The 27,999-nt window shown below is 45.4% G+C and overlaps 1 protein-coding gene across 3 annotated transcripts; it reads right to left on the bottom strand.

Annotated features, from left to right (window-relative positions):
• Positions 1-9: 9 nt before the first annotated feature.
• Positions 10-27,999, bottom strand: LOC106575517 (gamma-tubulin complex component 3 homolog). 3 transcript variants are annotated; one of them, XM_045699014.1, is made up of 21 exons: positions 27,765-27,999; positions 26,459-26,566; positions 25,917-25,984; positions 25,741-25,815; positions 23,689-23,909; positions 22,910-23,064; positions 21,848-21,960; positions 19,705-19,899; positions 19,461-19,593; positions 19,137-19,303; positions 13,194-13,304; positions 12,983-13,091; positions 12,088-12,277; positions 11,819-11,954; positions 10,862-10,930; positions 10,246-10,381; positions 9,994-10,082; positions 9,616-9,747; positions 9,056-9,196; positions 4,583-4,699; positions 10-1,993 (listed from the first exon to the last, which is right to left on the bottom strand). In XM_045699014.1, the coding sequence occupies exons 1-21, from the start codon at positions 27,838-27,840 to the stop codon at positions 1,832-1,834; spliced, it is 2,703 nt and encodes a 900-aa protein (XP_045554970.1). In that variant the 5' UTR covers positions 27,841-27,999; the 3' UTR covers positions 10-1,831. The 3 variants fall into 3 exon arrangements, with proteins under 3 accessions (XP_045554970.1, XP_045554971.1, XP_045554972.1); XM_045699015.1 differs by having other exon boundaries at positions 19,461-19,587; XM_045699016.1 differs by lacking the exon at positions 4,583-4,699.

Raw genomic sequence — 27,999 nt, 5'->3', positions numbered from 1 at the left:
TACAAACTGTTAAAAAACTTGACTTTATTATTAAAGAGATGACAGGATGTTTGTGTCCATGGCATGTCATTTCTATACATCTGTGCTATACAATGGACAGGATTTACAGACAGAGGTCTTCCGGTAGCATCTTCTCTTGGCACGCCCTGATGAGAACTTGTGATTGGAAAGAAAGGGGAGCCTGCCTGGAGGGGTTAAAACACTAAAGGGTGCATCTCTAACTCTGCATCTCAAATGGCACCCTATTATGTATGGTGTCATTTAGGACGCATCCAATAGCTGCATTTCCTCCTTTCCTTCACCTGCTCTGCTGACAGCTGAATGAAAGCAAGTCCTGGTAAGCGTCTTCCATATCGCTTTCAGATCAGTGAGAAGGGAAGGAGGCGAGGAAGCCACCTCTGACTATTGAGATGCACCCGAATACTACAGTACACTCCATCATGGGAGGGTTTTGAAAGGCTAGCTATGTCACCATACAGTTACCATTCCACTTGTAGCTTCAAGGTTTAATGTCGCAGTATGACAAAAGTATTTTCCCAGGTTTGTCTGAGTGGTCAGGAGAGAAAAGTGGCATAAGTTGGGTGCAACACGTTTGACAAATCTGCCTTGTAAGGAATTGAGCTGGTTCAACTTGACAGTTTGACATGCAGAACAGAGGCCACAGTCTGCAAGGAGAATCAAGAGAAACCCAGTTAAATAATACAAAACACTAATACAATCCTAATGTCTGTCAGTCTTTTAGCCTTAGGGGCTGTGGGCATTGTTTATGAATCTCTTTAGAGAGGTGGGTGGGAGCCTGCTGTGTTGGTTCCATAATACAGTTGTTAAACCGCTATAACAGTGTTTATTAACAGTTATAAAACACACCGCAGACTTTAAGACACTGGTATGAAAAAGAAACAAACGTCAGTAAGAAAAACGAAACAAAATTCAAATATTCACAGAACATGTAAACAAACCAATCAAATCAAGACATTCTGTTCATTATCAAATGTACAATATGAAATTCACACGGTGATGGTAGCCTATCAGACACCTCGAAGAGGTGAGCGTGAACACAGCTGGATGCTGGAGGCAGAGTACTAAAATGACAGGCTTCTAAAACCACATCTCCCAAGAGGGGACTGTGAAAGAGTGGGAAACGTGTGTGTGTGTGTGTGTGTGTGTGGTGAATTGAACGTGTGTGTTTGTTTGTGTGAGTAATTTACCAATGACATTGGGGGAGGCGGCAGGGTTTCAAAATGTTCTGTTTGTTTATGTCATAGTGAAATGAATCCCAGTTAGCCCTATTTGTCTTGAGGTGTTAAAATGCAGGGCCAAATGGAATCTGTGAAGTCACCACTACATCATCCTCTTATGGTTCGTTCAAGACAACTGGGAATTCTGAAAAAAACTAGGTCAAATCATGACGTCAGTCATCTTCAGGTCGGAAAGTCGGAGCTCTGGAAAGAAGCCCCGAGTTCCCGACTTGGAATTCCGAGTTGGATGACCGTTCAAAACGATTTTTCCCAGTTGGAGCTTGTTTTTTACCGAGTTCCTAGTTGTTTTGAACGCCCTGAAGTCAGAGATTTCAGAGTTCCTAGTTGTTTTGAACGCACTGAAGTCAAAGATTTCAGAGTTCCTAGTTGTTTTGAACGCACTGAAGTCAGAGATTTCAGAGTTCCTAGTTGTTTTGAAAGTGGCATTATCTCCACCTGGCTCTATTATGTCATCACAACAGATTCCATCTAGCCCTACTTTGATGTCATCTTCATGTCATATATAAATACTATCAAGGCAGATTCCGTGTGGCTCTCTGTCCCTATGTTGTGACATGGTGGTGTGCGTCAGGTCAGATGTTGGAGGGCCGTCGGCCCCTGGTGGCCCCCAGCGAGGCCCTCAGACGGGGGTCTCTCGCCCGGTAGTGCTCGTTGAAGTCCAGTCTGAAGCTGAGGAAGCGCAGGCTCTCGTCTGGACTAGTCATTATCAGAACCAGGAACTGCTGCACTATGCCCTGAGAAGGAGCACAACCAACCACAGATATTATACACTGAACACTACTGGACTAGTCATTATCAGAACCAGGAACTGCTGCACTATGCCCTGAGAAGGAGCACAACCAACCACAGATATTATACACTGAACACTACCACAGACAACCAGACGGTCCTATCCACTGAACACCACCACAGACAACCAGACGGTCCTATCCACTGAACACCACCACAGACAACCAGACGGTCCTATCCACTGAACACCACCACAGACAACCAGACGGTCCTATCCACTGAACACCACCACAGACAACCAGACGGTCCTATCCACTGAACACCACCACAGACAACCAGACGGTCCTATCCACTGAACACTACCACAGACAACCAGACGGTCCTATCCACTGAACACTACCACAGACAACCAGACGGTCCTATCCACTGAACACCACCACAGACAACCAGACGGTCCTATCCACTGAACACCACCACAGACAACCAGACGGTCCTATCCACTGAACACCACCACAGACAACCAGACGGTCCTATCCACTGAACACCACCACAGACAACCAGACGGTCCTATCCACTGAACACCACCACAGACAACCAGACGGTCCTATCCACTGAACACCACCACAGACAACCAAACAGTCCTATCCACTGAACACCACCACAGACAACCAGACGGTCCTATCCACTGAACACCACCACAGACAACCAGACGGTCCTATCCACTGAACACCACCACAGACAACCAGACGGTCCTATCCACTGAACACCACCACAGACAACCAGACGGTCCTATCCACTGAACACCACCACAGACAACCAGACGGTCCTATCCACTGAACACCACCACAGACAACCAGACGGTCCTATCCACTGAACACCACCACAGACAACCAGACGGTCCTATCCACTGAACACCACCACAGACAACCAGACGGTCCTATCCACTGAACACCACCACAGACAACCAGACGGTCCTATCCACTGAACACCACCACAGACAACCAGACGGTCCTATCCACTGAACACCACCACAGACAACCAGACGGTCCTATCCACTGAACACCACCACAGACAACCAGACGGTCCTATCCACTGAACACCACCACAGACAACCAGACGGTCCTATCCACTGAACACCACCACAGACAACCAGACGGTCCTATCCACTGAACACCACCACAGACAACCAGACGGTCCTATCCACTGAACACCACCACAGACAACCAGACGGTCCTATCCACTGAACACCACCACAGACAACCAGACGGTCCTATCCACTGAACACCACCACAGACAACCAGACGGTCCTATCCACTGAACACCACCACAGACAACCAGACGGTCCTATCCACTGAACACCACCACAGACAACCAGACGGTCCTATCCACTGAACACCACCACAGACAACCAGACGGTCCTATCCACTGAACACCACCACAGACAACCAGACGGTCCTATCCACTGAACACCACCACAGACAACCAGACGGTCCTATCCACTGAACACCACCACAGACAACCAGACGGTCCTATCCACTGAACACCACCACAGACAACCAGACGGTCCTATCCACTGAACACCACCACAGACAACCAGACGGTCCTATCCACTGAACACCACCACAGACAACCAGACGGTCCTATCCACTGAACACCACCACAGACAACCAGACGGTCCTATCCACTGAACACCACCACAGACAACCAGACGGTCCTATCCACTGAACACCACCACAGACAACCAGACGGTCCTATCCACTGAACACCACCACAGACAACCAGACGGTCCTATCCACTGAACACCACCACAGACAACCAGACGGTCCTATCCACTGAACACCACCACAGACAACCAGACGGTCCTATCCACTGAACACCACCACAGACAACCAGACGGTCCTATCCACTGAACACCACCACAGACAACCAGACGGTCCTATCCACTGAACACCACCACAGACAACCAGACGGTCCTATCCACTGAACACCACCACAGACAACCAGACGGTCCTATCCACTGAACACCACCACAGACAACCAGACGGTCCTATCCACTGAACACTACCACAGACAACCAGACGGTCCTATCCACTGAACACTACCACAGACAACCAGACGGTCCTATCCACTGAACACCACCACAGACAACCAGACGGTCCTATCCACTGAACACCACCACAGACAACCAGACGGTCCTATCCACTGAACACCACCACAGACAACCAGACGGTCCTATCCACTGAACACCACCACAGACAACCAGACGGTCCTATCCACTGAACACTACCACAGACAACCAGACGGTCCTATCCACTGAACACTACCACAGACAACCAGACGGTCCTATCCACTGAACACCACCACAGACAACCAGACGGTCCTATCCACTGAACACCACCACAGACAACCAGACGGTCCTATCCACTGAACACCACCACAGACAACCAGACGGTCCTATCCACTGAACACCACCACAGACAACCAGACGGTCCTATCCACTGAACACTACCACAGACAACCAGACGGTCCTATCCACTGAACACCACCACACTGTCCTAGTGAAAGCCACTGTAGCAGTGAGAAGGGAGTAAGACCTGGTAGAAGTGTGTTAGTATCCGTAGCTGAGAGCGCATTTTTGGTATGGTCTCCTGGAACTCTTGGATCCTCCTGTTCTCCTCTGCCTCCTGTTCAGCCGTCACGCCCCACTCACCCTGAAAACACACACACAGACAGGCAACATTAGAGGTGTCAAGTTCCAGACGGAACTTTGTTGCTGCAGCGTCAGTGTGGTATCAAAGTGTGGTACCAGAAACCCTACACCCACTCCAATTTGCATACCGCCCCAACAGATCCACAGACGATGCAATCTCTATTGCACTCCACACTGCCCTTTCCCACCTGGACAAAAGGAACACCTATGTGAGAATGCTATTCATTGACTACAGCTCAGCGTTCAACACCATAGTACCCTCAAAGCTCATCAATAAGCTAAGGACCCTGGAACTAAACACCACCTTCTGCAACTGAATCCTGGACTTCCTGACGGGCCGCCCCCAGGTGATAAGGGTAGGTAACAATAGATCCGCCACGCTGATCCTCAACACAGGGGCCCCTCAGGGGTGCGTGCTCAGTCCCCTCCTGTACTCCCTGTTCACTCATGACTGCACGGCCAGGTACGACTCCAACACTATCATTAAGTTTGCCGATGACACAACAGGGGTAGGCCTGATCACCGACAAGAACGAGACAGCCTATAGGGAGGTCAGAGACCTGGCCGTGTGGTGCCAGGACAAGAACCTCTCCCTCAATGTGATCAAGACAAAGGAGATGATTGTGGACCACAGGAAAAGGAGGACCGAGCACACCCCCATTTTCATCGATGGGGCTGTAGTGGAGCATGTTGAGAGCTTCAAGTTCCTTGGTGTCCACATCACCAACAAACTAACATGGTCCAAGCACACCAAGACAGTCGTGAAGAGGGCACAACAAAACCTATTCCCCCTCAGGAGACTGAAAAGATTTGGCATGGGTCCTCAGAACCTCAAAAGGTTCTACAGCTGCACCATCGAGAACATCCTGATTGGTTGCATCACTGCCTGGTATGGCAACTGCTTGGCCTCCGACCGCAAGGCACCACAGAGGGTAGTGCGTACGGCCCAGTACATCACTGGGGCCAAGCTTCCTGCCATCCAGGACCTCTATACCAGGCAGTGTCAGAGGAAGGTCCTAAAAATTCTCCAGCCACCCTAGTCATACACTGTTCTCTCTGCTACCACACAGCAAGCGGTACCAGAGCGCAAAGTCTAGGTCCAAGAGGCTTCTAAACAGCTTCTACCCCAAGCCATAAGACTCCTGAACATCTAATCAAATGGCACACCCAGACTATTTGCATTGCCCCCCTCTTTTACACCACTGCTACTCCCTGTTGCTATCATCTATGCATAGTCACTTGAATAACTCTACCTACATGTACATGTTACCTCAACTAACCGGTGCTTCCGCACATTGACTCTGTACCGGTACCCCCCTGTATATAGTCTCGTTATTGTTATTTTACTGCTGCTCTTTAAATTAATTGTTACTTTTATTTCTTATCTGTATTTTTTTAACTGCACTGTTGGTTAGGGGGTCGTAAGTAAGCATTTCACTGTAAGGTTCTAGTCTGTTCTAGTCGGTGCATGTGACTAATACAATTTGAAAGAGTAACCAGTGCCATCTCTTCACTTCAGTAAATGGGTAACTAACACCCATTCTAAACTGTTTCAGATTCCCGCTCTATGACCCCAGCATTCTCCCCATAGAGACATGACCTTCAATGTCTTCTCTACTCACATACTTCTCATTCATGTAACACACTCAATGCCCAATATTTAAAGTTAATATAAAATCCAATATCCCCCCCAATCACTGACCAACAGCTTCTGTCACCCCAAACCCTTTTACCTTGGACCTCAGTCTTATTTACAAGCTATTAAAAGAGAAACTTGGCAAACGCCGAGGCGGTGTTTGTTTTTCTAAACACTTAGAGTTTAATAGTCTGATGCTCAGGGCCTGTTTAATCAATAGAATGACAACACCACCAGCATGGCCAATGGCCATTAAGCAGGGAACTTGAGTTGGCCCCTGGCTGGGTTCCAGACGACTTCGAACAAAAACAGGACATGGGACTCTCTGAAGACTACATGGCCCTCCAATTGCGCTCTATAACTAAAAGTTATCATCATTATAAGTAGGTGAATTGGGCCAGTACACACCGGTACTGAATACCAACACCTCAAATGTTCTACTGCTTGAGTACCGGCACCTCTTATAGAATATTGGCTTAAAAATATTGCAGAGTACCGGAACCTAAATATAAAGAGGTAAGGCTGTGGCGGTCACGAAACTTCATCAGCCGGTGATTGTCAAGCAAATAACTGCCAGTCTCACAGTAACTGATGAACATTAACACATTTAGCATCTCCTGGCTTCCGCACTGATGCAGACTTTTGGAATGTCTACATTTCAGAAAGTCTAATAAATCCATGTCATATAGCCCACACTTTCACAATAAATCCATTATTTATTTTAGACAAGTCTAAAGAAACATGATATGAAGAAAATGTAGTCTATTTCAGAAGAACAGAATAGCATACTCTGACTTATCCTTATGATAGGTCCTGATCTGGCTATGCCAAATGGCTGTGGGCTACACTCATTTAGCAGACAAGATTTGCTTAGAATTCCGTGGCATTATTTTATAGCATGAAGAATACAATTGAACAAAGCTGAATAAAATATTAAGGATACTTTCTCCAAACGATTTGAGGGAGTGCCCACATGCGGCTATTCTGTGTTGAGCAGTTAACAAAGAGACAGGTACTTCTATATGCTTCATTTAGAGTCATTATGTACCTTTAGTTGTGATACAAATGTTGGGCTGTATGTTTTGATTTTTTTATATATTCTAAGGCTGCATGATGCGACTAATGATGATTTGAAAAAAGTTGCTTGAAAGGCATGAGCTCTGCTTTGTTTTTTGTGCAGGCTGTACACACTTCATCAGTCTCTCATTCACAATTTGACAAGCACTTGATACTGACTCGAATTTCCCGGCGGCATCCCCTTTGCGTGACCGTAATGCCCCTAAAAAAAGCACCTCTCACTCACATGGCTCTCTGTCACGTGATCTAGTCTTTCTCACAGTCTACAAGTGAAGACAGACACATCGGGGACGCAACTGCGCCAGTCCTTATCTAATTCCGAGGTGCATATTGAAGATATTGGAAGAACTGTCCACATATACTTTTCGTCAGCCAACAAGATGAGTAGGCCTAACGAACAGCAAAAGCACTAGCTTATGTCAATCTACTATCCCCCATAGTACAAACATTGACCTATTCTATATTTTGTGTGAGAAATAAATATTCCAAACAGTCTGGGACAGTTGTGGTATGCGATAAATCCCAAATTAATACAACCACTCGCATCAAAAACATTTTTTTACGCAATGTGGATGATGCAACAGATCAGAACATTTAGCTTAAAATGTTGATAAACTATTAGGCTATTTCATCACATTATAACTGCAGCAATGTGCACACGGCTATAAGCGCAAATGTTCCATTACCTGGAAAACACCATTATCAAAAGTTACAGATTATGCATGTAATGCTTTTATTATAAAAAGGTGCATTTTTATGGTGAAAATGATCTTCCCCAAACTTGAAACTCCCGCGCTGCTTATGTATGCCAGTTAGGCTCTACCCATTGTAAAGCGGATTAATGTGCTTCATTTTTAGAAGTTATTTGGCCACTTTAGTTGTGATACAAACTCTATCAAAACATATAGGCCTATGGGCTAGGCTACATGAGGTGTGGGACTATGATTTGAAAAAGTCGCAAAAGAAAGTGATAATATATAATTCACAAGTGATAGGCTAATATTGTCACCCATCAGACTATTCTTGATTTATTCGTCTTTACATATACTAAATAATGTGTGAAATCTGTTTTGATTTAGAATGGACCATTATCTGTTTCAAAACTGGGGCAGAGGGATAAAAATACATCTAGGCAATTAAATAGCAAATGGAGGACGTATTTATTTTCATGCCAGCCAGGTGGGCTATACTCCTGTTGTGAATATAAGCTATGTGCTTAATATTAGGAACATTTTAAAATAAAATATAGTAGGCCTAGCCAATAGAAAGCTGATGGGATCCTCCTCTTTTTAATAGAAGCCATCACTCTGTTATCTCACGCAATTGCATAGCCTATAGAAATGTTACGCAACATTAGCTCTCATGAAGTGTTTGATTAGATTTTCGAATACATTTGCATTCATTTCAGAGTGATTCGAGGGACAATAGAGTGTTGAGTACCAGGCAGTTAGTAAGTTTGGTAGGCTACTAATGACCATCAGCAGCATCAGAGCTTGGAGAAACCTAGTTACCCTGACTAAACGGTCATGTGGAATTTGACTGCCTTCATGACTCGTGACCACCGGTGTGGCAGTAATACAGTCACCGTAACAGCCCTAAGTGCTGGCCCCCATTTCAGTCCACTTCAAGCCCTGAACCTTCTACCTCAGAATCCCTCTGCTTCTTCCGCTCCTCGTACTGCAGCCGCAGGGTGAGTTCCTCCAGGGCAGAGCGGTACAGAGAGTCCTGGGCACTCTGGAACTCTATGATCTGGTCAAAGATAGCCCTCAGCTGGTTCAACAAGGACTGGAGAGAGGATAGCGGGAGTGAAAAACATTTTAGATTAGAGTTTATTATCTACTTCCCCAGAGTCAGATGAACTTGCTGATACCATTTGGTAAGTCTCTGCACGCACTTTGAAGGAAGTTGCTAACTACCGCTAGCGCAATTGCTAACTAGCATTAGCACAATGACTAAGTCTATGGGTATCTGCTAGCATGCTAGTAAATACTGCAATGACTGGAAGTCTATGGGTAACACTAGTTAGCATTGGGTCACGAAACTACCTCCAACTTCCTTCATACTGGACACAGAGACATGAAAGTTTATCCACAAGTTCATCTGACTCTGGGGAAAATAGATAAAGGGCCTAATTGCCAGCATCCCAAAGTATCTCTTTAAGCGCCAACAGCGCTTAAGAGTGTATGAGCATACGTGTGTCTCACCCTGCTGTTGGTGTCCAGTAGGCAGCGGGAGATGACAGAGTCTAAGAATTCTTCGTGGGCAGCGATGATGTGGTCTAGATCCTGGGCCTTCTCTACCTTGTTCCACAGCTCATCCCAACAACACTCTAGCACCTGTACACACACACACACACACACACACACACACACACACACACACACACACACACACACACACACACACACACACACACACACACACACACACACACACAGAGAGAACCAGAGAACCAGAGAACCAGAGAACCGGAGAACCAGACAGACAAGGGAGAGTGTGAGAGGGGTGAAAGAGGACTAGAGGGAGAAGCTAGGTGAGCCCAGTGGTCTCTAGATAAATGACTGAAAAGTACGACCCCTGACCTCAAAGGTGATGTAGTACTGCATCTGGTGGATGAAGTGGACCATCTCATTGGCCAGGATGTGGCACTGGTGCAGCACGCCAGACAGCTCTGTAACACAAAAACTAACATGTTACCCTGGCTGCCTCATCTACAGCTCTTCGGTACATGACTCCCTCTGCTGGAGGTGAGAGGGAACTACATAGTTGTGTGTGTGTGTGTGTGTGTGTGTGTGTGTGTGTGTGTGTGTGTGTGTGTGTGTGTGTGTCCTCACCTGGCATGCTTTTAAGCAGCTTGGCGTTGCACATCTGTCCCTTCCAGATGTCGGTGAGGATGTACTCCATACGCTTGGCTCGCCACAGGAAGTTGAACACCCGCAGGTAGTGGCTCATGCACTCCCGCGTAAACACCTGCCACAGCCAGAACCAGCAAGAGAAACAGAAAGCAAGAAGAGAGAGACAAAGGAGACAGAGAAATGAGAGAGAGACACACAAATTAGACAGAGAAAGACAAAGGAGACAGAGTGAAGAGAGAGAGACTGAGTGAACACCTGTCACAGGGAAGCACAGCATTTACACGTTCTCTCACCACCTCACAGAACAACACAAAACCAGCCAGCACTTGACTTCATCTAACATGGTTGACTGGTGGCCTGTGAGTGAACATGTATAACAGAGCAGAAAGAAACAACGACCTGATGCTCCAGGTGGGCTTTTATGGATGAATGAACAGAGAAGAGGAGAAGCTTATTGGATTGTTTGTGAGGGTGCGTGTGTGTGTGTGTGTGTGTGTGTGTGTGTGTGTGTGTGTGTGTGTGTGTGTGTGTGTGAGAGAGACAAGGCAACACCAGATAGGATGGTATGTGTATGTATATAAAGTGCTGTGGTTACCGTGGCGATAGGACCCTCTACGTGGTAGTCTAAACTGAAGACGTCCCAGCCCGTATCCCCGGGAGACACCTACAAGAAGGAGCACAGATGGGTTGATGACCAGGCTTTAGTTCAGAGGGATAACATGGTGCCAAGTTGACAGTTTGAAATCCAATAGGTAACTCGGACACCTGTACATCCAGCATCCAGACATCAACCATCTAGGCTTCAGCTCAGAGTCCTAACACAGTCTTGAGCCACGGGTTACCAGGTTGTGTTTCAAACCCGTGACTCAATACCGTGTTAGCCCACTGAGATAAAGCCTATGACAGTAGTAATGGTATGAGCTGTAGCCCATGACAGTAGTAATGGTATGAGCTGTAGCCTATGACAGTAGTAATGGTATGAGCTGTAGCCTATGACAGTAGTAATGGTATGAGCTGTAGCCCATGACAGTAGTAATGGTATGAGCTGTAGCCCATGACAGTAGTAATGGTATGAGCTGTAGCCTATGACAGTAGTAATGGTATGAGCTGTAGCCTATGACAGTAGTAATGGTATGAGCTGTAGCCCATGACAGTAGTAATGGTATGAGCTGTAGCCCATGACAGTAGTAATGGTATGAGCTGTAGCCCATGACAGTAGTAATGGTATGAGCTGTAGCCTATGACAGTAGTAATGGTATGAGCTGTAGCCCATGACAGTAGTAATGGTATGAGCTGTAGCCCATGACAGTAGTAATGGTATGAGCTGTAGCCTATGACAGTAGTAATGGTATGAGCTGTAGCCTATGACAGTAGTAATGGTATGAGCTGTAGCCTATGACAGTAGTAATGGTATGAGCTGTAGCCTATGACAGTAGTAATGGTATGAGCTGTAGCCTATGACAGTAGTAATGGTATGAGCTGTAGCCTATGACAGTAGTAATGCTATGAGCTGTAGCCTATGACAGTAGTAATGGTATGAGCTGTAGCCTACCTCCAGCAGGCGTACGTCCAGTCTCTTGAGGATCTCAGCGTTGTCATACTGGGCGTTGGTGGCCCTCACGGCTGTCTCCAGGATGCCTGTCAGGTTGTGCTGGTACAGAGTGGTGGCTGGGCGGGCCAGCTCTGGTCTGAAGGGACAAACACTAAGGTCAATATATATGACGTATAGGATGGGGTGGGTGGGTATGTATATTTGTGCGTACACCTGTGTGTGTGTGTGTGTGTGTGTGTGTGTGTGTGTGTGTGTGTGTGTGTATTAACTTTAGCAGGTCCATGAGGTGGCGTATGAAGTCTCCCTGGCCCAGCAGCAGGTATCGTCTCATGGCCTGCAGGTGCTCCAGCAGCAGATAGTTCTGGTTGAGGACATTCAGCAGGTACTTGCTGGTTTCAAAGTAGGCTGCATCTATCTTCCCCTGGAACGCCCCCTCCAGGTCTGATAACAGCTCTGCAGCTACAGAGAGAGACCGGGGGGGAGAGAGAGGACGGGGTGCGAGAGAGGGAAGGGGGAGAGAGAGAGTTATTATCTGTGGTCATTATATGGGTACTGGAGTTGGCACTACATGATGCATATTAAACTCATCTCTCAGACAGTTTGCTGAACTCTGTATCTATAATTCAAGATAGAGTCTGCATCCCAAATAGCACCCTGTTCGCTTCATAATGCACTACCTTTGACCGGGGGCTTCATAATGCACTACCTTTGACCCGTAAGGTTATGGTCAAAAGTAGTGCACTATAAAGGGAATAGGGTGGCATTTGGGACAGATAGGGTAAAAATACAACCCCTCCCCTTCCAAAGCCAGTCAGTGTGCAGTCATTCCCCTCAAGGACAAGGCTAAGGAAGGAACTGGAAAACCATTGATCAGCGACGGAGAGAGAGTGAGACTAAATCCAGTCGATACGACAGTAAGTACCATAACAGTACAACCAGTTCTGATGCCAAACAGATCAATGCAGCTCTGCTCTCACTAGCTACAAACACTACTATGGCAAGGCCAAGGCTTCTCTACTCTGTTAAAAGACACTGCCTGCTCAATACACACTCTGAAGGTATATTATGTAGAAATGTGTACCAAACACCAAATGCCAGTGTTGTATTGAGCTAGCCCCTTTCACAGTGTGTTGGGGTGGGGGAGAGAGAGGTCAGAGAGCGTACCATCTTTGGGGGAGTCTGTAGACTTGGAGGCCGGGGTGATCTTCCCTGGTGAGGTTCTGTCATGGCACACCTGATGCAGGAAGTTAATGGACTTTCCAATGAGCAGAACCTACAGAGACAGAAGAGAAAGAGAGAGCGAGCAAAAGTGACATGTGAATGCAAAGCTTGTATTTCTTACGTTGACGATGAGATAATTGGTGTTCGTGTGTACCTTGCGGGCCTGGTCCATGGTGATGAAGGTGGGTATCATGGACTTCCTCAGTGAGTACTTGTCGTGCCACAGTCTGTCTGTCTTCACGGTGGGGTCAGACGCCACAAAGAACTGCAGGGAGAGGAATCCCCATAACCCTCATAATCACACCTTAAAAGACAGGATTCAACTACACTGTGTGCACAATTATTAGGCAAGTGAGTATTCTGATCTTGTCATTGTTTCTATTCACATTTTCAAACTCCAAACCATATAAACTTGAATGCTTATTGGATTTAATCATTTTCAGGTGATATGCATTTGTGTAATGAGGGACGGTGTGGCGAAAGTGAATAACACCTTATATCAAGGTGTGCATAATTATTAGGCAGCCTCATTACCTCAGGTAAAACGGGCCAAAAAAGAGATTTAACTAACACTGAAAAACCAAAAATGTAAAATGGCTTTCAGACGGATGCGACACTCTTTAAATAGCTCAACTATTGAGGTGTGACCACCGGACAATCAAACGTTTTGTTGTGAATAGTCAACTGGGGCGCAAAAAACGCATGGGGAAGAAAAGGCGCAAATTAACTGCAAAAGACTTGAGAAGAATTAAACGTCAAACTACCAGGAACCCATTATCCTCCAGTGCCACCGTATTCCAGAACTGCAACCTACCTGGAGTGTTCAGAAGTACAAGGTGTCAAGTGCTCAGAGACATGGCCAAGGTCAAGAAGACTGAAACAAGACCACCACTGAATAAGATTCACAAGTTGAAGCGTCAAGATTGGGCAAAGAAATACCTGGACAGATTTTTCAAAGGTTTTATGGACAAATTAAATGAAAGTGACTCTTGATGGACCAAATGGATGGGCCCGTGGCTGGATCAGTAATGGACACAGGGCACCACTTTGAGTCAGGTACCAGCAAGGTGAAGGAGGGGTACTGGTATGGGCTGCTATCATTGAGGATGAGGTAGTTGGACCTTTTCGGGTTGAAGATGGACTGAAACTCAACTCCCAAACCTACTGCCAGTTTCTGGAAGATTCTTTCGTCAAACAGTGGTACAGGAAGAAGTCCTCAGCATTCTAGAAGGCCATGATCTTTATGCAGGATAATGCTCCATCACATGCATCCAAGTACTCCACTGCTTGGCTAGCCAGCAAGGGCCTCAAAAATGCCTAAATAATGACCTGGCCCCCTTCCTCACCTGACTTAAATCCTATTGAGAACTTGTAGGCCCTTCTCAAAACGTGAGATTTACAGTGATGGAAGACAATACACCTTTTTGAACAGCATTTGGGAGGCTGTGGTTGCAGCTTCAGCGAAAATTGAAAATAAGGGTTATTGAAAATAAGGGTGGCTATATTGGTCACAGAATATTTTTGAAAGGCCAAAAATGTTATATAATTGTCATTTTGTGTTACTTATCTGTTACACTTACTCTAGAAATTGAGAATAAACAAGTGAGTTGAGAGAAATTATTTTTGTAATTTAGTTGCCTAATAATTGTGCATACTTATACATTTCCCTGAGAAAGACAAAACTCACTTTTCCTTTGTTAAACATTCAGGTTTGAGGTTCAATAACATTTTGGATTGACTGAGAGCATTGTGTTTGTTCAACAATAAAATGAATCCCAAGGAATACAATTTGCCTAATAATTGTGCACGCAGTGTTTAGCCAAAACAACACAGGAGATTACTACAACAATGGATACTTATTACAGTAATGGAAAGAAAGTGAATGGTGGTTCCATCTCTCAATCATGAACTTGATCGTCAATGGTGGTTCAACTTGAAAACCAAAATGGATGCCGATAAATAGACATCAGTGTTACAAGGTGAAGACTTCTCTCCTAGGGAGTACAACAAGAGGGATTGAAAAGCCTTTTAGTAAACAAAAAGTATATATATCAAGTTTTATTTTAATTTCCACTCTTCTTGTCATAATGAGTGTTTACAGTCTAACACCTCCTCCCAGCAGCCCCCGGAGCTGACTGAGGTGCCTGTAAGCTTCAGAGCCATCCCCTCATTCCCCTCTGCTGGGAAGGAACAGCTCCATAACTATCACTTAGCCCTGCTACGGGGAGGGTCAATACAGGGGGCGTAAATACAGTGTGCCCTTTGAAGCGTTCCCTTCTGAGAATAGCTCGTGAGTTGGTCTTGAAAGCCGCTACAACTCTCCTGTGCTCGCCCAATCAGCACTTAGTTTCAGGTACACGGAGTCTGAGAGGGCGATTCAGCAGCAGGTGCATTAGGAGTAGATTCACGGTCTTCTACTGTCCTGTAGTTGTGGAGACAGGGAAATGGATGGAGAGCAAGGACAGAGAGAGAAGAGAGGGCCATCACTCAGTTCCCCATTACCGTCCTCTCATCCATCCTCATTAGGAAGGCCGCTGTACCCCTCCCTCTCTCCCCCACTCCCGTCCTCCATCTCAGCTCGGAGATGAACCTGTCTGTCTGAGTCCACTTCAGCCTGAGCTCAGCTACTACCATCCGGACTCTGACCTTGACAAACTAATGGAAGTGTGTGTGTGTGTGTATATGTGTATTATATCTAAGCAATAAGGCACAATGGGGTGTGGTATATGACCAATATACCATGGCTTCGGGCTGTTCTTACGCACAACGCATCGCGGCGTGCCTGGACACAGCCCTTAGCTGTGCTTTATTGCTATTATAAACTGGTTACCAATGTAATTAAAGCACTAAAAGTAAATGTAAAAGCTGTCATCAAGGCCACCCTAGTTTGAGAAACAGAAACAAGTCCTCAACTGGCAGCTTCATTAAACAGTACCCACAAAACACCAGTCTCAACGTCAACAGTGAAGAGGTGACTCTGGGATGCTGGCCTTCTAGGCAGAGTTCCTCTGTCCAGTGTCTGTGTTCTTTTGCCCATCTTAATCTTTTCTTTTTATTGGCCAGTCTGAGATATGGCTTTTTCTTTGCAACTCTGCCTAGAAGGCCAGCATTCCGGAGTCACCTCTGTTTACGTTGTTTTGTGGCCTGCAATCAAATCCACAAATGCTGATGTTACAGATACTCAACTAGTCTAAAAAGAAGGCCAGTTTTATTGCTTCTTTAAATCAGGACAACAGTTTTCAGCTGTGCTAACATAATTGCAAAAGGGTTTTCTAATGATCAATTAGCCTTTTAAAATGATAAACTTGGATTAGCTAACACAACGTGCCATTGGAACACAGGAGTGATGGTTGCTAATAACGGGCCTCTGTACGCCTATGTAGATACAGTGAGGGAAAAAAGTTTTTGATCCCCTACTGATTTTGTACGTTTGCCCACTGACAAAGAAATGATCAGTCTATAATTTTAATGGCATGTTTATTTGAACAGTGAAACACAGAATAACAACAACAAAAGAATCCAGAAAAACGCATGTCAAAAATGTTATTAAATGATTTGCATTTTAATGAGGGAAATAAGTATTTGACCCCTCTGCAAAACATGACTTAGTACTTGCTGGCAAAACCCTTGTTGGCAATCAGAGGTCAGACGTTTCTTGTAGTTGGCCACCAGGTTTGCACACATCTCAGGAGGGATTCTGTCCCACTCCTCTTTGCAGATCTTCTCCAAGTCATTAAGGTTTCGAGGCTGACGTTTGGCAACTCGAACCTTCAGCTCCCTCCCCAGATTTTCTATGGGTTTAAGGTCTGGAGACTGGCTAGGCCACTCCAGGACCTTAATGTGCTTCTTCTTGAGCCACTCCTTTGTTGCCTTGGCCGTGTGTTTTGGGTCATTGTCATGCTGGAATACCCACCCACGACCCATTTTCAATGCCCTGGCTGAGGGAAGGAGGTTCTCACCCAAGATTTGACAGTACATGGCCCCGTCGATCGTCCCTTTGATGCGGTGAAGTTGTCCTGTCCCCTTAGCAGAAAAACACCCCCAAAGCATAATGTTTTCACCTCCATGTTTGATGGTGGGGATGGTGTTGTTGGGGTCATAAGCAGCATTCCTCCTCCTCCAAACACGGCGAGTTGAGTTGATGCCAAAGAGCTCCATTTTGGTCTCATCTGACCACAACACTTTCACCCAGTTGTCCTCGGAATCATTCAGATGTTCATTGGCAAACTTCAGACGGGCATGTATATGTGCTTTCTTGAGCAGGGGGATCTTGCGGGCGCTGCAGGATTTCAGTCCTTCACGGCGTAGTGTGTTACCAATTGTTTTCTTGGTGACTATGGTCCCAGCTGCCTTGAGATCATTGACAAGATCCTCCCGTGTAGTTCTGGGCTGATTCCTCACCGTTCTCATGATCATTGCAACTCCACGAGGTGAGATCTTGCATGGAGCCCCAGGCCGAGGAAGATTGACAGTTCTTTTGTGTTTCTTCCATTTGCGAATAATCGCACCAACTGTTGTCACCTTCTCACCAAGCTGCTTGGCGATGGTCTTGTAGCCCATTCCAGCCTTGTGTAGGTCTACAATCTTGTCCCTGACATGGTGGAGAGTTTGGAATCTGATTGATTGATTGCTTCTGTGGACAGGTGTCTTTTATACAGGTAACAAACTGAGATTCATCACATCCCAGCGGGTCAGAAGTTTACATACACTCAATTAGTATTTGGAGCATTGCCTTTAAATTGTTTAACTTGGGTCAAACGTTTTCGGGTAGCCTTCCACAAGCTTCCCACAATAAGTTGGGTGAATTTTGGCCCATTCCTCCTGACAGAGCTGGTGTAACTGAGTCAGGTTTGTAGGCCTCCTTGCTCACACACACACTTTTTCCAGTTCTGCCCAAATGTTCTATAGGATTGATCCAATACCTTGACTTTGTGGTCCTTAAGCCATTTTGCCACAACTTTGTAAGTATGCTTGGGGTCATTGTCCATTTGGAAGACCCATTTGCGACCAAACTTTAACTTCCTGACTGATGTCTTGAGATGTTGCTTCAATATATCCACTTAATTTTCCTTCCTCATGACGCCATCTATTTTGTGAAGTGCACCAGTCCCACAACGCCATCTATTTTGTGAAGTGCACCACCCCCACATCATGATGCTGCCACCCCCGTGCTTCACGGTTGAGATGGTGTTCTTCGGCTTGCAAGCCTCCCCATTTTTCCTCCAAACATAACGATGGTCATTATGGCCAAACAGTTCTATTTTTGTTTCATCAGACCAGAGGACATTTCTCCAAAAAATACGATCTTTGTCCCCATGTGCGGTTGCAAAGTGTAGTCTGGCTTTTTTATGGCGGTTTTGGAGCGGGTGGCTTCTTCCTAGCGGAGCGGCTTCTGAGGTTATGTCGATATAGGAATCGTTTTACTGTGGATATATATGTTCTGGGATTGATTTTCACTTTTCACACCAAAGTACGTTCATCTCTAGGAGACAGAACGCATCTCCTTCCTGAGCGGTATGACGGCTGTGTGGTCCCATGGTGTTATTACTTGCGTACTATTGTTTGTACAGATGAACGTGGTACCTTCAGGCGTTTGGAAATTGCTCCCAAGGATGAACCAGACTTGTGGAGGTCTACAATTTTTTTCTGAGGTCCTGGCTGATTTCTTTTGATTTTCCCATGGTGTCAAGCAAAGAGGCACTGAGTTTGAAGGTAGGCCTTGAAATACATCCACAGGTACACCTCCAATTGACTCAAATGATGTCAATTAGTCTATCAGACGCTTCTAAAGCCATTACGTAATTTTCTGGAATTTTCCAAGCTGTTTAAAGGCACAGTCAACTTAGTGTATGTAAACTTCTGACCCACGGGAATTGTGATGCAGTGAATTATAAGTGAAATAATCTGTCTGTAAACAATTGTTGGAAAAATTACTTGTGTCATGCACAAAGTAGATGTCCTAACCGACTTGCCAAAACTATAGTTTGTTGACAAGAAATTTGTGGAATGGTCAAAAAACACATACACACACACACACACACACACACACACACCCACACACAGTGTGTATATTAAATATATGTTGTGTATGCGTCACCTCATGGTAAGTGTCCTCCAGCTCTCCGTCATAGATCCAGCGGTAGAGGAAGTTGAGGATGGGATGTGACACCAGGCTGAGGATGTGCTGCACCAGAGCTCTCATCTGAGGGTCCCCTGTCTTCCCATAGGCATGGACCGCTGACGCCAGTTCACCTCCCTTCCTCCCTACACACACACACACACACACACACACACACACACACACACACACACACACACACACACACACACACACACACACACACACACACACACACACACTATTTAAATGGATACTTTGATGGTACCAATCAGCAGGCGCCACAGACACACACAACTCTACCTTGGCAGAAGTCAACGAGGGCAGCCAGGGTTTTGAGGCGGACTTTAGGGTCGTAGGTCCAGACTAGGAGACGTCTGAGGGTCAGACTGCTCTCCACTCCCAGGTTCACTCCCTGGTCGTCCTCCACCTGCAACTGTCAAACACACCTTCACATGTCCTGTAGCCTACATGGGTTTTTCCTCTTGAAGGGTAAGAACAAAGTTGGTACAGTGTTTTGAGAGGTAGAGAAAGGTGTGTGTCTTACCTGTGAGTGCAGCACTGCCAGAAGTCTGTAGTATTCCTTCAGTTCCTGATGCAGGGAGGCACAGAAGCTCTGTCCCACCAGGCCGAAAGCTCGGTCCAGACTGCGCGAGTCAGTGTACTTCCGGATCTTGTTGTGGAGCCAGCCCAGGTCAGCCAATCGGCTACTGGTGTCCCTCAGAGACTTACAGAGCACCACCTAGGGACACACTGGAGAAGTTACAACAGGAGAATGCACACGCAGGCACACACAGGCACAAAATACAGGGAATACTGTGAATATCTGTCAAAGTAACCCATTTAATCTGTGAAGGGGTTGCCAGGTTGGTAGTTAATTATCCCTGAGTGTACCATTTGTCCCGTATGGCTCTCCACAGACACGAGACACTCACAATCGGAAAACGGGCCTCTCCTGCTGCCAGGTTACCACACACACATGTACGCCACAACCCCCCATGACTACAGCAACACCAAAGGAACAGCAGCTCCGCTCTTCAGCCCAGAAACATGAATAGCAACACATCAGCCGTATTATTACAGAGCCATTTGCCAGTTGGAGGACTACTCCAATTCAAGGTTCATCCCTTTCACACCAGTTTGTTCAGACTGAATTTCACTTTTTTTAAATGGTAGTCAGCGTGGCCCTTGTTTCACAGATTGAAGACATTCGCCAAGAAGCCTGGAGCCAAAACTGTCTGCAGTCTCTCTCTGCTGACGCAGTCGTCTTGAGGACGAGGTGTTGATACTCACCTTCTCTACTTTAGACAGAATAATAAAACATGATTGTCTCTAATAATGTTCCATTTCTGTATTCTGTTCTAATTATTCCGGAAACCGTGTTAGATTGAATAGGGCTTATAGCGTAAATGATAACTTCAAAAAGACCTCAGGAAACACCCTTGACGGCTAGATTTGGCTCCAGTGTTCTCGCCCGATACAGTGGTCCTAGGCCAGCGCATTGACAGCAGGCTATATAGAACGCTGAGAAGATGTAAAGCTGAAACAGGCCGACTGTAATTTGTAGGAATATAAGAAGGGAGGAAAGTTGCAATGAATCCTTGATGGATGATAGAGGGACGCCATCGACGTGGCTCCTAACCAAAGAGCCAACTATTGATCTGTCGAGCTTTTTACCCCTTTTAGAAACAGATCATCAGCCTTGATGTCAGCAGCACTACAGCTGAATCTGAAAAACGCTGTCAGGCGGCCGGTTCTACAACAGCCATGTCAGGGAGTCAGCTAGCGATGCAACAGGGTAATCTGTCAATAACTGGTCTAGCTAGTATGGATGGAAGTAAGGCACTGTCTACATTAAACATTTGAGTCATTTAGCAAGACGCTCTTATCCAGAGAGACTTACAGGAGCAGTTAGGGTTAAGTGCCTTGCTCAAGGGCACAGACAGATTTTTCACCTAGTCAGCTTGGGGATTCAAACCAGAGACTTTCGGTTTCTGGCCCAATGCTCTTAATCCGCTAGCCTACCTGCCATGGTGCATGTAAACACAGCATGTTGACTAAGTCTAACATATACGCAGTGTACAAAACATTAGGAATACCTGCTCTTTCCATCCCTTGTTAAATCCCCCTCAATCAGTGTAGATGAAGAGGATACGACAGGTTAAAGAAGGATTTTTAAGCCTTGAGACATGGATTGTGTACGTGTGCCATTCAGAGGGTGGATGGGCCAGACAAAAGTCTTAAGTGCCTTTGAATGGGGGGGTGTACGGTAGTAGGTGCCAGGCACACTGGTTTGAATGTGTCAAGAAGTGCAACGCTGCTGGGTTTTTCACATAGTTTCCCATTTGTATCAAGAAGGGTCCACCACCCAAAGGACATCCAGCCAACTTGACAGCTGTGGGAAGCATTGGAGTCAACATGGGCCAGCATCCCTGTGGAACATGTTTGACACTTTGTAGTCCATGCCCTGACAAATTGAGACTGTTATGAGGGCAAAAAGGGGGTGCAACTCAACAATAGGAAGGTGTTCCTAATGTTTTGTACACTCGGTGAAAGGTCAAATAGCTTAGGAAGTTGGTCATCAGTTTTTGCATTCGTCAGGGAAATATTTCAGGAACAAGGGGCACGAACTGAGATACCAAACACCTTGGCATGGACATTGTTCACGTATGAACGAATGTTCAAGTCACCTTGGAGTCGATCTTGTAGCAGTTGTCTGCGTTGCTCATCTTAATGAACTTGCCGTCGATCCCCTGGAAGACATACAGGATGTCTCGGACTAGTGCAGCCTCACCAACCTCCGCTGGAGAGAAGAAGAACGAGGGATTCAGAAAAACAACAAGAAGTAGGACAACATTAACGAAAGCCATAAAAGTAAAAGTTGGCCTTCCCTGTGGCTCAGTTGGTAGAGCATGGTGTTTGCAACGCCAGCATGGTGTGTGCAATGCCAGGGTTGTGGGTTCGATTCCCACGGGGGGCCAATACAAAAAAAATACAAAAATGTATGCATTCACTACTGTAAGTCGCTCTGGATAAGAGCGTCTGCTAAATGACTAAAATGTAAATGTAAATGTAGTACCAGTCAAAAGTTTGGACACCTACTCATTCAATTGCTTTTCTTTATTTTTACTATTTTCTACATTGTAGAATAACAGTGAAGTTGTCAAAACTATGAATTAACCCATATGGAATCATATGGAATCAAAAGTGTTAAACAAATATAAAATATGTTTTGATTTGTTTAACAGTTTTTTGCTTACTACATGAGTCCATATGTGTTATTCATATTTTCGATGTCTTCACTATTATTCTACAATGTAGAAAATAGTAAAAATAAAGAAAAACCCTTGAATGAGTATGTGCTGTGTATCTCTGTATATCTATTTACGTCAGCCCCCAACCCTGTCAGTGGAGCACCAAGACAAATGAAATACCGGGAGAGCAACTAAACGTTTATGAAATGAGGCGATTATGTGAGGTGGTGCTTACTGCAGAACGGGAACATTTCATTGCAGACTTGGTCAATTTCCCTCCGAACTAATCTCTTTCTGTTTAATATTGAGTATTCAGTTTGCAGAGCCACTGTGCAGAGAGCAAAGTGTCTTTCACCATTACAGGCCCCCTGCCCACCTTCTGCCTACGTTACAAAATGTCCTCCAACCGTGAAGCATGTCCCAACAACGCCATGTAGTTTCATACACAAAAGGTAGGCCTATACATCCCAACAATGTCAGTCCCCACCCACAACTCACCAGTGAGGTCCCCGTCATGGCGTGGCCTGGGGGCCCAGGTGGACAGGGGTGGGGGGCCGAGCGGGGCCCGTGAGGTAGGTGCCAGGGCGGAGGTGTTGGGAAGGGCCCACGCCAGCCGAGAGCCCAGCTGCTGCCCTGCTGTCTGGGGTGGGTGTCTGGAGAGAGCACAGAAATGTTTAATGGGCCATTTTGTATGTTTACATCCGTAAACATTTTTCCTCCCCCGACATGCATCACTCTTCCCCTATACATGTTGGTTCTCCTAATGCAAACTGTCTTGTAGGACCATTACCATTAATAGCCTGTTAATGAGGGACTCTTGCCTTTCAACAGCAGAGAATGGCTTTAGAGTCACGCCACTGTAGCGATGCCTCAGCTCCAAATGACTTTTATAGCATTGATGATGATCCACTCAACCACTCACTAATCAGATACTTACCCTGGCACTAGACGAGTATAGCCAGAGTAATTATACACAAGTGCTGGTGGGGTTGTGGAGAAGGACATGCATAATTGATGCTCACAACGGAATGGAAATACCCTGCTACAACAAATGGCTACAAAGAAAAATATATTTTTAAACATGTCCTACTAATTTAAGACCCCTTCATATTCTGAAGGTTCATTGGTTATGCAGGTGCGGTGCTGAGCTACAACAAACGCATGCACTCCCTGCGAGTCCACAGGAACAAGACTGAAGAAAGTCTAGAGTCATGTACGACTGACTATGGAGTCCTGGGTGCTGACCGGACAAACAGGGTTCCATCAATTGGTCTTACCCGGCCAGCAGGGGCTGAGGGGTGGGTGTGGGCCCGTTGAGGGAGTACACCCCCAGGCTGCTGATGCCACTGGTGCCCATGCTGGTGGAGATCTGGGCGCCCCCGGGCCCCGAGCGCTCGGTGTAGCTGAGGGGCAGGCTCCCGGGCCGGGTGCAGTAGAACGGGGTGGAGTGGGCGTCCCGGGGGAGGGCCTGGGCAAACAGCGCCCCATAGCTGCCAACCTGGGAATGACACATGCTATCAATAAATTAATGATGTATCAATTAAATAATCAAATGTGGAATAATATGGAACATTTAATAGAATAGATATTTCTGCTATAAATGGAGTTCTATAGAGCTAACATGGCCGCGATGGAATTACTGTTTGTGATGATGCAGTCTGGAGGATAATAATGCTTTCATTTTCTGTATCTACAGTACCAGTCAAAAGTTTGTGTGTCCAAAGGTTTATCTTTATTTTTACTATTTCCAAGATTGTAGAATAATAGTGAAGACATCGAAACTATGAAAAAACACATATGGAATCATGTAGTAACCAAAAAAGTGTTAAACAAATCAAAATATATTTTATATTTGAGATTCTTCAAAGTAGCCACCCTTTGCCTTGATGACAGCTTTGCACACTCCTGGCATCTCCCAACCAGCTTCATGAGGTAGTCATCTGGAATGCATTTCAATCAACAGGTGTGACTTGTTAAAAGTTCATTTGTGGAATTTCTTTCCTTCTTAATGCATTTGAGCCAATCAGTTGTGTTGTGACAAGGTAGGGGTGGTATACAGAAAATAGCCCTATTTGGTAAAAGACCAAGTCCATATTATGGCAAGAACAGCTCAAATAAGCAAAGAGAAACGACAGTCCATCATTACTTGCAGACATGAAGGTCAGTCAAAACGAAAAATGTCAAGAACTTTGAAAGTTCCTTCAAGTGCAGTCGCAAAAACCATCAAGCGCTATGATGAAACTGGCTCTCATGAGGACCGCCACAGGAAAGGAAGACCCTGAGTTACCTCTGCTGCAGATAATAAGCTCATTAGAGTTACCAGCCTCAGAAATTGCAGCCCAAATAAATGCTTCACAGAGTTCAAGTAACAGACACATATCAACATCAACTGTTCAGAGGAGACTGTGTGAATCAGGCCTTCATGGTCTAATTGCTGCAAAGAAGCCACTACTAAAGGACACCAATAAGAAGAAGAGACTTGCTTGGGCCAAGAAACACGAGCAACGGACATTAGACTGGTGGAAATCTGTCCTTTGGTCTGATGAGTCCAAGTTGGAGATTTTTGGTTACAACCGCCGTTTCTATGTGATATTAGGTGAACGAATGATCTCCGAATGTGTGGTTCCCACCATGAAGCATGGAGGAGGTGGTGTGATGGTGTGGGGGTGCTTTGCTGGTGACACTGTTGGTGATTTATTTACAATTAAAGGCACACTTAACCAGCATGGCTATCACAGCATTCTGCAGTGATACGCGATCGTATCTGGTTTGCGCTTAGTTGGACTATCATTTGTTTTTCAACAGGACAATGACCCAACACACCTCCACGCTTTGTAAGGGCTATTTGAACAAGAAGGAGAGTGATGGAGTGCTGCATTAGATGAGCTGGCCTCCACAATCACTCAATCTCTACCCAATTGAGATGGTTTTGGATGAGTTGAACCGCAGAGTAAAGGAAAAGCAGCCAACAAGTGCTCAGCATATGTGGGAACTCCTTCAAGACTGTTGGAAAAGCATTCCAGGTGAAGCTGGTTGAGAGAATTCCAAGAGTACAAAGCGGTCATCAAAGCAAAGCTACTTTGCAGAATCTAAAATTGAAAATATATTTTGATTTGTTTAACACTTTTTTGGATACTACATGATGCCATGTGTGTTATTTCATAGTTCTGATGTCTTCACTATTGTTCTACAATGTAGAAAATAGTAAAAATAAACAAAATCCTGGAATAAGTAGCTGTGTCCAAACTTTTGACTGGTACTGTATATATAGCTATGGTTAGTGTGTGTGTGTGTTGAGCGCACTATGGTGTAATGACAAGTATACCCACCCTGGACGGTTTCCTGGGGTCCTCACAGAGACTGAGCAGCAGGTATAAGACGGACCACCTGTGTTTCAGCACCCCCTGTTAATGGAAAGCAAAACACACAGATTCTCAATTGGTTCTCCTTTCAAAGCCAATACAAGTATGCATATGCACCAGGGTATTTGGAACAGAAGACTGACCTGAGTCTGCAGCTTTCTGTGGAGCTCAGAGAACAGGGCAGCGTCACCCTCTCTCCTCTGCTTCAGCACTGGAGAACCAAACGACAAGACAAACAGAATCAGACCACTAAATAAACAGACACAGACACAATTCCAAAAACACAAGTTGATTAAAATGGGATCAACTCCACTCCGAACAAAGGTAAGTGCTGTTTTTTTAAACTTTACTATGCTTAGTGATCGATAAAATGGTCATTAGTGACTACAAACAAAAGCTATTGAGATGTACTATTATGGAGACTCTTAAATGTATTTGTTGTCAAATGTACAATGCTGTCACCTTTAACACGAGACAGAAAAGCTCTACTGGGAAAACAACAAAAAAAGACCACATTAACAAAGGATGCATGTCTGCAAAGGTAACAGAGAAAGCGCAAACCAGTGATGTGCAGATGCTACTTTCGACTGTCGAGATGGACCCTCAAAGAGGATTCACTCAGCAAACCTGTCCAGTTTAGGTCACTCATATTAATGTCTCTAATAATAGGTCATAGGTCACTCACATTCTTTTTTGATCTTCTCTGACACTAGGAACTCATCCCTCTCAATGGTGGGAGCATAGTTACTCCCGACAACTCTCACAGCATACTGGAACTGGTGGGCTACTTCAGCTGAAACGTGAAATAGGGTTGAGTTGAAGTATTGAGCACGGAATATCGGCTTTTCCTAAACCATATGTCACTACTTTGTGAATGAATCTTTCAGACTGGTTCAAATCTTACAGATGCAGAACGTTTCCCCTCAATCAGTAGCTAGCTCCTTATCTTACACTTTCTGGTAGTCAAGAAACATGGCGAAACATGCCTTCAATTGTGCAGCCAATACCACCTTCATTTAGATAGAAAGAAAAACGAAATGTCCCTTGTCTGTCACCAATGTTTCAAATATATATATTTGAACTTACTCTGCCGATTGTCTATGGTGTTGGTACTTGAGACAAAATATCCCCAGGAAAGTATTATTAAATGACTTCAAAACGCGGGTCTGTGTGTGTCGCAATCAAGATGTGTTTGCTCATGATCAAAAGGCGTGCACAAGACGGTAAGTACCTGCATACTAACAGGTGTTTACATGGTTTTGAGCATGTGCCAGGTGATAGAAAATTCTACTTCAGTACCTGCGCTCTAAAAAGTCGGGTAAACAATACTTTCCGGTGAATATTTTTTCTCATATTTCGAGCAGCTGAAAGACTAACTGCACAGACAACCGGTATAGTAAGTTCAAACGTAATTGTATTCAATTTCTGTAAGGAAAATGTTCACGATTGTGCAGTGCTTTGTTTCAGACTGTATACCAAGAATTGGTATCAAAGTCAGATTTATTAGGCAAACTTTCTGGCAGCCTGGCAAGCCATCCCTAACTAGTTAACTTACTTGAACAAGGCGTGGTTGGACTGTTGTCAACCGTATCTGCAGCTACCTATATCTAGTTATGACACACTTTTGGTAGTTAGCTAGCTAGCTAGCTAGCTAGCTAAAGCCTTGGATGTAGCCATCACCTAAATACAAATAACGGTCGAGCTAACGTTAGCTAGATGGCTAGCTTGCTGGGGTCCATACATAGCCTACCATCTTTGACTTGGCTAGCTAGGTGTACTGTTACTAGCTAGCCTAAGCTAACTAGCATTGGCTGTCATACAAACTTGACTTAACTACCAACTTAGTTAGCTACTGTAGCTAGATGGCGAGCTGAACGCTGGCATACAACTGTTATATCAGCATCACTGTTAATGTTAGCTAGCTAGCAACAGACCAGCCTAGCTGCACATAACCGCGCCTGGGCAATCTAACTAGCTAGCACCATAGCTACCTTCGCTCTTCCCAGTGATCCTGCAGCAGAGACTTTGAAGGAGGACGTTGGGGGACTTTTGATCTAGGGCAGCCATTGCGTTGCAGTCTTTTAAGCGATACTACTGGATGCAGTTGTACCCACTACGATTGTTCTTACTTTGGGTTTCCACTCTCAGTAACAGCCATTTTAACGGAAGCCGCCGAAAGCGTCCTGACTGGAGGCGTTGCTAGCGAGAAGAGATGGGAAAAATAAA

Source organism: Salmo salar, chromosome ssa17 (genome assembly GCF_905237065.1).
Source record: "Salmo salar chromosome ssa17, Ssal_v3.1, whole genome shotgun sequence".
Classification (NCBI taxonomy): domain Eukaryota; kingdom Metazoa; phylum Chordata; class Actinopteri; order Salmoniformes; family Salmonidae; genus Salmo; species Salmo salar.
The sequence above is the reverse complement of the archived record's forward strand: the minus strand, read 5'-3'. Positions and strand labels throughout refer to the sequence as shown.